The following is an 11,957-nucleotide window of genomic DNA, read 5'->3' on the forward strand; positions in this document are numbered from 1 at the left end:
TTCATTCTACAAATACAATAGTGAAAGAGACCAAATGAAAATGTTCAACTGGCTACAATTGTTTTGGTAGAAATGGCCGATTTCATGTAAAAATTGAGCAAGGTCAAAATAATTTGTCAATGATATTGATTGATACTTGAATGCTTTCAGTAGAAATGACTACCTGCAGAAAGCGTGTTTACTGTTTAATGACAAATGTTTGTCTTGAACAATTATTCTTTCTACTTTCTACTATACTAAAAAAAAATAAGCTCATTAGTGAGCACATATTTTTTCCTTGCCGTTGCTGATGGATTTTTGACATTTCTGAAATTTTATAACTGAAAATGTTTGTTTCTACGTGATATTTGATGCCTCGTAACTAACCCCGTGTATTAGCACTTTTCCACAATATGTACAAAATTGTTTGAAAAAATAGGAATTCGCTTTCAAACGGAAAAACTTTCAAAATTTTAAGTTATCTACTGCCATAATTCAGACCAAATATAAAGCCATCTTAAATATCGAAATCTTCTATTATAGACATGTAATAAAAAGATATTGATATTGGAATTGATATCTTGAACGATGCTCAAAAATGGCTCTTATTTCATCATGTACATCATTTCATAAAGGAAACTAAGAGATTTTGATAATTATTGTACTATTTTACTGTTTAGTTTTCTGTATCTTAATCAAGATAGAATGGACCACTACTATAATACTAGTATTACATACATGAAGTGCACTGGACAGGGGAGGTGGCATCTATAGTGGATCTGCGGCAATTGTATTGTTTTTGTTTTTTTTCGCTTTTCTTTAATATATAAATGTTTTTTGTTGTTGTTTTGTCAGTACGATACCATACTTTTTTTTTCAATTCTTGATTTGGTTAGCGATTGTTCAATATATCACATAACGACAGTATTTTTAAATTACATATAGTCTGCTTTGTCAGGGGAGGGCCCCCGATAATGTTGTTATAACTTCTAGCCCAACCCTTTTGTATATTTACATTGATGTATTTATGTATGCTTGTTGTATACATATGATTAAACTAATAAAAACATATTCATTTGTTCTAATACACTATCATTATTTTTATATTAAATGTATTAGATAATCAGTACGATAAAACTATATTTAAAATACTCTAGTAACTTCTATCAAGATTACATTAGGAGCCTAATCAAATATCGATAACCTTCTGTTAAAGATCAGTGTTTCTGTTTGTTTTAATACAATATTATATTTCTTTGTTGTAAAGGTAATAGATAATAAGAAAGATAATACCAACGTGTAATACTGTACTAAACTAAAAAAAAAAAAGAATATATTGTGAACGGATAACTACGGAAGAGCATTAGTGTCAGGTGTATGTTATTTATCAACTCGAAATTTCGAGTTACTCAATTGATATTTTGAGTTACTTAGTCGAAATTTCAAATTACTTAGTCGAAATTTCGAGTTACGTATCTCGAAATTTCGAGTTAAATCCATATATTGTACCCAACATGTAGGGACTTGAACATTATGCTACCATACATCAATGTATGACCTACCCCATAGCCTCTAGAGCTACTCCAGATTTCAAACTATATCCAGAATATATGCCTTCATTTACATTGTATATGTGTATTCAGGTGGTAGGAGCTCGAACTAGGTCGAAAATCTTCCGGATATGGTCAAAATAGTGAAATATTATTGAATACTTCCCGGTCACCTTTTATGACCTCTCTTCAAAATCTATATCTGCCCAGGTACCTAATCTTGGTCAGACTCGGTACTACAGTTCAGGTATGGTATGTCAATTCGGATTGATACGGATTACTACTTTGAGGTACGGCACAGGTACGGATCGATACGGATAACTACGTTTCTATCCGTGGCTAAACGTAGCTATCCGCGCCGTATGTGTGACTGGGTTATAAACGAGCGGAAATGGTCGATTGTCAATATACAGTACAGCACAAAGAGAGTCACAAGATCCGATAGACAATCAAATGTATCTTAAGTGTAACAACTCACTGGTGACATGGCTCTTCCACCACAGAATGTGACACTAGGTATGGTGGCTGATTTCTGCCATTTCGTGTTGTCGCGTCGGCGGGGCGAAAACACGACAACATGAAAACTCGACAAAAGCCTAATTTATCGAGTTTTCGTGTCGGCGGACAGATTTTACGCGAACACTCGACTTTAAAGGGCGCCGACACGACGATTTATCTGTCGAGTTTCCGTGTTGGTGGGTATAAATATGTCATATCGGCGCCCTTTATTTGTCGTGTTTTCGTATCGGCGGGGCGAAAACACGACCACACGAAAACTCGACAAATTATGTATTTGTCGTGTTTTCATGTTTTCGTGTCGGCGGGGCGAAAAACAAGACGAAAACACGACAAATGTCGGCGGGGCGAAAAGACGACAACACGAAAACTCGACAAATAATGTATTTTTCGTGTTTTTATGTTTTCGTGTCGGCAAGGCGAAAACACGGAAACACGACAAATAAAGGGGGCCGACACGACATATTTATACCCACCAACACGAAAATTTGACAGATAAATCTCTCCCTTTAAACGTCGAGTTTTCGTGTAAAATTTATCGTGTTATCGTGTTTTCGCCCCGCCGACACGAAAATACGAAAACTCGACAATTAGGTTTTTGTCGTGTTTTCGTGTTGTCGTGTTTTCGCCCCGCCAACACGAAATGGCAGAAATCAGCCACCATAACTAGGTGTAACTGCAAACAATCAACAACTGATATTACCAATTTGCTCAGAGTTGTGCAACGATTCATACTTCCATCAGCTATGTACAAGCACTCACAGGCGAAGGAGATGCTCCAACTCAAATACTAGTACTCCGTATTTCAGTTATATAATGTAAAATGAGCCTTGAAATAAAAGATATCTTTGAGTAGGAATTTTACTAGGGTGGTGCACCGTTGTACGAAGTGATACCATAGAAAATTATGATTATATCAAAATTAAATTCTGTTTTAGGATAAAGTTATCAGTATTGTCAATAATAAAGAAATATATGAACACTTTAAAGATGGTGCTCCACTCCTCCACCTCCGTGCTCTTACCCCTAAGTACACTGAATAGATTACTGTTCATATATTGATATTATCAGTATAACATAATGCAATCAATATTACACCATACAGCTTTAATAATTTCGGACGATTCTTGCAAGCTTCTTAAAAAAATACTAAAATAACTTGACCTTGAGCCAGAATGATTTTTTTAATGGAAGCCAGAAAATTTGTTTTTCAATATGTTGAAGCAAGAATATTTTGTCAAGCAAAGCCAAAGTCAGATTTTTTTTATTGCCCTCACCCCCACACCCCTCCAAATATCAAATGGTCCCTCCGTAGAAAGATATTGTCGTAGATGACTGACAATAACAGCCAAAACTTTATTCAGACTATCTAATAGCAGACGTGCAAAATATCTATTAATCAACCAACCTAAACAAATCATGTTCAAAAATGTAAATAGATTAAGCGATAAAGATTGTAAAAGGGTATATATACATACCGATATAAATTGACGACACTTAAAATATCGATAGATCGATAGCGTAAAAATTGTAAAAAATAAATCAATGATTTCAATGTGCTGGGCACTATCTAAAACGTTTGCAGAAAATTCATTACAGCATTAATTTTGATAAAAGAAACATCAAACTATTGTTAAACAGTTATAAAACACAAAATAAAACTGTAAATATAATTTTTTTCTAGGGTGCCTCAAGTAAACAGCTTTAATGAGACAGAATTCTAACTCCAACATTGAAAAGTTAAGGTCGAATCATGTGGGCTTGTTTTGAATTTTGCTCACTTCATTCAAAAATAACCTTGGGACAGATGTAAAACCTACCTGCATTTCTTCCACAATATGTAATCTATAGAATGAAGGCAAAACACAGAACTTTTACCGCATGTAACTCAGTATTTTTAAAGATGTCTAACTCTACTCTTCCTGATTCAGAGGTAAATTCACTTTAAACAGCAAGAAATCGCTTATAAAAAGAAAACTTTTCCACTTTTGTACAATAAATCCATAAAAAGTCTTGAAAGAAGTAAAAACTTACTAGAAAAAAGGAAAATATGGAAAAGAAAATTTTGGTCCTTGTAGGGCTTGAACTTACGCCCCCTGAAAATTGCATTCAAGGTAGGTTTATGGTAGGAATTGAATACTCTTCAAAAAGGAGGTACTCTATTACGGGTCAAAACCTTAAAGGAAAAACCCCGTCGAAGTACTTTAATTTTGAATTTGAGATCGAATTTGTCATAAACTATTGGTGCTACAAATGTTATTTTTCAGGGTTATATTCGATCTACATGTATTGTACAGCCAAGGTCTCTGTTCGCCTCGAACTGTTACTTTGTCAACAGGACAAGATATTGGTACGCATGGTTTGGTTCCAGAGCAGAAGGAAAGCTATCTATTTACCATAGATACCAAGGAGTCAGCTCTCAACTACCAGCAGAATCGCGGTAAAAATTCAGAAGTCCACTTGCATATTAAAACTTTCAATCCCCTTCCCCCAAGTAAATTTGTCATTTCATCAAACAAACTATGTTAAAGAGGATTTATAGACGTTATTCAACATATCTTACCACCTGCCCGTACCTATCGTCAATCAGCCTCTATGTTCTTGTGAGGAATAAGCACATGATTTAAAGAGAGTGAGGTGATGTAAAGTTTTCTTTACAGTATTCCGGATTTTCGTAACTGTAGTCAATCACGAGTTGTCGTTCGTGCAGGACGGTATTATACACTTCCGGTGTTAATGTAAACAATGGGGAAATATTATTGCTCGATAACTTACTGCCACAATTTCAGTGGAAGGGTTGGAAAATTTGGTAAAAAGGTAACCCTGCACAAGCTCCCTTAACATCAAAGTACTCGACAGGCCTGGATTCGTGCCATCAGCCGAAAGAACTGGAAACCGACGAGTTATACTCGAGTGTGTTCAGACCACTTTAAGAACGGTGTTGGACCGGACTCTGTTAATAGAAATAAAATTCCATGTGTAAACTTGCCTCAGAAAAAGCACTGTGAGCGATCAGAAAGGAAGGAACCACGCTTGAGACCATCCTTTGTACCAGTTGACACCGTCAAGAGTGATATTATAGATCATCATACGTAAGTAATGTGACATAATCTACATATATACAGACTGACATGCATACATGTATAAATTTTCATTAGATTTGGTTTACACAACAACATGTACATGTTGACATTGTATGTGAATATAATGAATGTTTATATAATTTCCATGTGACACTGATAAATATTTGACCATTATTTTAAATAAGATATTATAGCTACATGTACATACTGATGATGTTTGCCTGTTCCTCATAACTTTTTCACAAATTATTATATAATCCATACCTAGATGTAATGTTGAAATTTTCATCATATTTCAATAGCCTGTGTAATGCATTTGTTGCAGGTACTGTAAACAAGAGAAAACCTCCACATTACCTGCAGCCAGCTCTAACACCAACTGTAAGGACCAGGATTCACAAACCTATCAACAACCCCTGAGTAGTGCTGAAACATCTGTCTGTCTACCAGAGATCACTATTGAGAACATTCAACACTCCACAGATCTTATGATGTTCTGCACAGGCCTTCCAGACTTTCAAACATATGATGCCCTATTTAGTTCATTAATTGACCAAGGTGCAGATAAGTTGTCAACCGAGATAACCGGCAGCATGAATGAAAATAAATTGGGTCGTAAAAGGAAGTTAAGGCCCATAGATGAGTTTTTGTTGGTAATGATGAGGCTAAGATTGGGACTTCTTGTGAAGGATTTGGAGTATAGATTTAAAATTTCTTCAAGTGGTGTGTCAAAGATTTTCAATGCATGGATTCTTTTTATGTTTGAATGTATGCAATCACTTGTTTTCATGCCAAAGCTTGAAGTACTTCAATTAAATGTTCCTAAATGCTTTGAAAAATTCTCAGACACAAGGGTGGTACTTGATTGCACTGAAATATTTATTCAGAGTCCATCATCATTAGAAAACAAAGCTCTCACATTTTCTAATTACAAGTCACATAACACTTTCAAAGCATTGATTGGTGTGAGCATGACTGGAGCTGTTGTATTAGTGTCAAGATTATGGCCTGGCTCTACCTCAGATGTTGAAATTACTAGAAGCAGTGGTTTATTTGAACAACTTGAAAAAGGTGATGCTGTAATGGTTGATAAAGGTTTTGTTCATATTCATACAGATCTGAAACCAATGGGTGTTAAACTTTATTGCCCTCCTTTTAAGTCTAAATGCCAGTTCAGCAAAACTGAAGTTGAGACAACCCGCAGGATTGCATCAGCTAGGATACACGTGGAGAGGAAAATGGAGCAAATAAAAAACTTTCGCATACTTCAAGGCATAATGCCCTTGGCTATAAGTGACTTTGCAGATCAAATATTCTTTGTTTGTTCAGCACTTACAAACATGCTACCCCCACTAGTGTCAAAGTGAAATGCTAATTTTTTCTATGACTTGAAGAAGTTACTAGTATATGTTTAGTGTTGTTTGTTATAAATGAATATATATTGTAACATGTTCTCCCACATTCAAAGACAACAATATATGTATGAAAGTAGAATGATATCTAATATATGCACAAACATGTTTTATATTCTATGATTATTGGTTATTTATACTAAATTGATTTAAATACTCCATGATCATATTCAACCTTTCATGAAAAAAAAAATTTGATATAATGTTCTACAGAGAGATTTTGTTTCATTGGATGAATAGTGTCCAGTCATTTATACAAAAATGATTTTTTTTTCTATTTTCTGATGTATTTTAATGAATTACATAATCTGTGAAAAAATTAGAAGTGAAATGTGAAAATAAATGCCTTTATAAGATATTTGTCAACAGGTTGTATCTGAAAAAGCTGATTTATTTTTGTGCAAAATGGTTGTAACTGCAGCTACAACTGTTTTGCACAAAAATATTTGTTAAACACAAACATGGAATGGGTTGTAAGTGAGAAGTACAGTACAGTACGGTGTTTTAAATTGATGACATCATTGATAACATCACAAAATGTTGACATAGAAGTATTTTTCAACTTTGATAGTGAAATGAAGATTGATTTTGTTTTGAAAAAATGTGATAAGGAAATTGAAAAACAAGATAGGCAATGCAATTTGCTTTTTATTTCCCTCGATAACAATTTCATATGCAACTACAATGTGTGTTTGATGTAAAAGTTTAAATCATAATAATAATTATTAGTAGTAGTACATTTAAAATAACTATAATTATTAAGACAAGTTAGGAATATTAGCCAGACATCTACTGATAATGATCAGATTTAAATTTACCCATTGACAACATGTCCACTTAAGACAGGTTAAGGATATAAGACAGACATCTACTTATAATGGTCAGATTTAAATTTACCCATTGACAATATTTCCACTTAGGACAGGCTAAGGATATAAGACAGACATATAATTATAATGGTCAGATTCAAATTTACCCATTGACAACATGTCCAATTAAGACAGGTTAAGGATATAAGACAGACATTTATTATAATGGTGAGATTAAAATTACCCATTGACAACATGTCCACTTAGGACAGGCTAAGGATATAAGACAGACATCTACTTATAATGGTCAGATTTAAATTTACCCATTGACAACATGTCCACTTAGGACAGGCTAAGGATATAAGACAGACATCTACTTATAATGGTCAGATTCAAATTTACCCATTGACAACATGTCCACTTAAGACAGGTTAAGGATATAAGACAGACATCTACTTATAATGGTCAGATTAAAATTTACCCATAGACAACATGTCCACTTAGGACAGGTTAAGGATATAAGACAGACATCTACTTATAATGGTCAGATTAAAATTTACCCATTGACTGCATGACTGCTTATTAGCTTAAGAGTAAGACATGTTAGGGATATTGGACAGACTTCTACTTATAAACTAGTGATCAGATGAAATTTACCCATTGACAACATGTCCCCTTAAAACAGGTTAGGGGTATTAGACAGACATCTACTTATAATGGTCAGATTAAATTGATCCATTGACTGTATGGCTGCATAAGACAGGTTAAGGGTATAAGTCTGACACCTACTTACAGTGAAAACATATAATTCATCAATACTAGGGACTTTTATAACAGCTAGTACATGTAGTTCTATGACAAATTGACCAAATTACTGAAGTAAGATTTAATAAGAATACAGAAGAACAGCATTTGACTAGCAAACATTTTTGTTGATTTCATATATTTGCAAATAACACATTTTTTTAGCTTTTCCAAATAATTTGCATGGTATCAAGTACACAAGTTTAAAGTTTTATGATTAAACTTAATTAAAAGATAATCAAAAGGAAAATTTAGGGGGGGGGGGGGGGGGTGGAATCATAATTATTATGACATTATTATTATTAACATTGAAAATATATAAATAATATTTAATCTACAGAAAATTCTTTTCATTTGGAAGCTGTTTAGAATATGAAAATATCATTTAATTTCTTTACAACTGTTTATGCACTGCATGTACTGAAATAATATTAGTATTTTACTAAAGACACAGTTTTCAAATTCATTTTTCAGTACCCACTGCTTTAATATTTATAAGTGAGGCAACCTATGTGAATGTTTCTAGATTGAAACACACCATTTTCTTAATGTTCAGATCAAGATGGTAAATATCTGTTAGATTAAAATATTTGAATATTAAGACATAGCATACTTTCAAAATTCTAAAAGCTATAATAACTGTACTGTGTAAAACATTAGTTTACATGATAACATGTTAAGGTAAATTAATTTTTATATTCATAGTATGTCAATCATTTTGACAATTTATTATTGAATAAAGTGTGATTCAGTTAATGTTTAGCCACTTGTTAAAATAAATAATGTGAAAGTACAATTCAGTATTGTTCTTTGTTTCTGTTTTGGTCCTGAATTAAGATAATCCATCAGTGATTTCAATGTTTTCCAACTAGTTTCTGAAAAACATAGCCTGTGTAAAATTCATTCAATTGATGAAGAATGTCTTCCCAAAATGACTTGTCAAATTCAATTGGTATTATTATAAAGTCAGACACTGTATACACTACAAATTCACATTTGTGTATCCCACTCACACCCATTTGACCCTGAACTTGAGTGTAGTATCTGTGTGTCTTTTTCAACTGGATGGTGTTGTTATCAGCAACACAACAATAAAATTCTTTGTGTTTACATGCTTCTAAAATTGAGCAGTTTCTCCACTTATATGGACACTTTATCTCCAATAGAAATGTTTCTGACTCACAGGTAACTATCCCATCTGGACTTGCTCCTATGTATGAATAATCAGGATGCACAATCAAGCCATTGTCTGTCAATTTTATTGTTTTTCCTTCCTTCAACTTCTTGTGTGCTTTGTACCTCTTCTTAGCAATGGGCTCCTGTTTCCTGCCCCATTGTAAGGCACTGTTATCAGATGAGGAATTTTCACCAAACACTTTAGAAAGTAATGTGTCAGTCTTGGTTGAATCTTTCCTGGACTTAATATCATGAAAATATGAAGCTGTAATTCTCCCTTTCCTTGCATTTGTCCACAGTGAATTCTCATGTTGCCCTCTTGTTCTCAGTTCAATTTCACTTCTCACCTCTGAGCTACATGATGACATAAAGGTTTTCACTTCATTTTCGCACATCTGCTCATCTTGAACAGTTTTAGTCAAATCAATGAATCTATCAGAGGCATAAGTAATGTACTCACTGGTTTCAACTTCTTCATGGTATGACACATTCAGGTCACATGACACAGACAAACTACTTTCTGATGATGGTGCAATGATGTCAAACAAGGCTGCTTTTGACTGATTTCCAAGCTTTGCACATAATGTATCTCTGAATTTAACAGGATCTACCTTGTACTTTGGTGTTTTCTTCTGTTTGGGTGAAATATTATCTTCATACCTTATTCTTTTGAAAGGTTAATCTTTAACTTGTCTTGTTTCTTTCTTCCTTTTACTAGGTTGGTTCCATTGACAGGGCTTGGAGGTACATGGGACACTGTCATCATCCTCCACTGGTGTTATTGGTCTCCCCTCTAAGGCAAACAGTAACCCTGCCACATGGGTACAGCCTTCACCATTTCTGAAATAATAATGATAATTTCTGTAAGGATAATCCATTATTGTAAAGAGTAATATCAAAATCTATATTCATCCCATGATAAAATATCTACAAAGTAATCAAAAGCCTATGCAATTTCATATTCTAACTGTTATGAAGTGTCACCTTGTACTTTGTATGTATAGATCTTTGAACTATTTCAATAATTGATGTAGCTAATTAAGATCTATCTTCAAATATCATATTATTTAAACTTGTCCTGCAAATGCCCCAGACAAAAGATAATAATGATGCATGTACATTGTTATTAATATAATTATATATGTACTACACAACATTGTTTGCTAAATTGGGTTTCTGTATAAGCTTAAATAGTTTGAATGTATCTATTCATTGTATAGAGCTACTTGTATATTAAGTCTTTAAGATATAAACTGACATCTCTTACCCTGCAGGACATGTGCAGTTGGCCTTCAGTATTTGGAAGGGAGCATGCTTGCTTATCAAAACCCATTGCTCATAGACACCTTTTTGCATGGATGGGTAGCATTTAGATCTTACATAAGAGACTGGGCTGTCTGGAATGATCTCATTTATCATCAACTTATGTATGTACCCCTCCTTATAGAAGTTCAATCCTCGAATGTACTGGCGGTAGCATTGCATTTTCCCTGCATCATTGGTTCTGTGACTACTGTGAATAAGGTAGTTTTCAATATCAGTTATGCTGATTCTGGGGAACTTGTCATCGTTTCCGCTCCACCCATCTGTCAATTCAGTAATGCATGGCACTTTTGACTCTTGTGGGTCAAGTGTAATTTCTGTTTTATCTTCGTTAATTGAAGAAACACCTTGATCATGCGTCGTGTTCTTGGAATTGTGAATAGTGTCAACAATACGTTGGGCAAGTGTCAATTTATTGCCGCTGATTTTTAAATGGTTTGCTCTTAGAAAAGACTGAATTTCAGATTTAGAAAAGTTAATGATATCTTCAACGGTAGTTTGTGGTGAAATCAGGAGATTCGTAGTATTTAACAGACCTTCCATATTTATTTACAAGTCGAGTGGATCAATCGAATGTTCGCGCTATGTAAACATTAAAACCGGAAGTCGATATTACCGTCCTGCACGAACGACAACTCGTCTTCGACTTTAGTTACGAAAAGACGGAATTCGTATGCATTTAGTTAAGTTTTCGTTTTCATTCTGTGTTAAATCAGAACCAAAGTACAATGTATCAGGGTTTTACGGAAAGCTGAAACTTGTGCCGAAGCAGAATATCAGGGGACATGATCTTTTTAGTTATAATTTCATAATTACTGTTGTATGTTTATTTAATATTTTACAAAAATTCATTTCGGAAATATAATGCAATAAAAGGTATTAGTTGACTTACCTAAAACCCTTTCAATGACATTTTTTTACGAATGATATCCAAATTGATCTATCTTTACACGGAACACTAAACTAGTTTAGAGTCTATATAAATATCTATTGTATTTTACAGTCCAGTGTTGCGTGACATTAATTATGAAAAGAATTTCATAGTGAGATTGTTAATTGTAGTCACCAGATATACTTCCTTATTCAAAAAATCTATAGCTAATCGCACTTTAACAAATTGTAATAATGCAACTATGGGGGCTTTTTATCTCTTTCGGATATATTTGTTACCCTTACAATACAGCCAGTGCTCATGATGTTTTTTATATACATATATATGAATTCCACAACTCTAATGGTTTTACCTTCATAAAAATACTATACGATCCTTTGTACTTAACTTTATAGATTTAAGGGTTATTAATG

The 11,957-nt window shown here is 33.7% G+C and overlaps 1 protein-coding gene across 1 annotated transcript; it reads left to right on the forward strand.

Moving 5' to 3' along the window:
* Window positions 1-4,298: 4,298 nt before the first annotated feature.
* Window positions 4,299-6,495, forward strand: LOC128557251 (uncharacterized). Its single transcript, XM_053544437.1, has 3 exons — window positions 4,299-4,485; window positions 4,835-4,862; window positions 5,454-6,495. Exons 1-3 carry the CDS (start codon window positions 4,299-4,301, stop codon window positions 6,493-6,495), a joined length of 1,257 nt encoding a protein of 418 aa, XP_053400412.1.
* The last annotated feature ends 5,462 nt before the right edge of the window (window positions 6,496-11,957 follow it).

Source organism: Mercenaria mercenaria, chromosome 5 (genome assembly GCF_021730395.1).
Source record: "Mercenaria mercenaria strain notata chromosome 5, MADL_Memer_1, whole genome shotgun sequence".
NCBI classification, from domain to species: Eukaryota; Metazoa; Mollusca; class Bivalvia; order Venerida; family Veneridae; genus Mercenaria; species Mercenaria mercenaria.

What these genes read in the sequence shown, in the direction of transcription:
- LOC128557251 (XM_053544437.1), top strand. Translation starts at nt 4,299, where the DNA reads ATGTTATTTTTCAGGGTTATATTCGATCTACATGTATTGTACAGCCAA. An exon ending in CAACTACCAGCAGAATCGCG is followed by an intron (nt 4,486 to 4,834) that starts GTAAAAATTCAG and finishes CCACAATTTCAG; the next exon opens with TGGAAGGGTTGGAAAATTTG. An exon ending in TTGGAAAATTTGGTAAAAAG is followed by an intron (nt 4,863 to 5,453) that starts GTAACCCTGCAC and finishes CATTTGTTGCAG; the next exon opens with GTACTGTAAACAAGAGAAAA.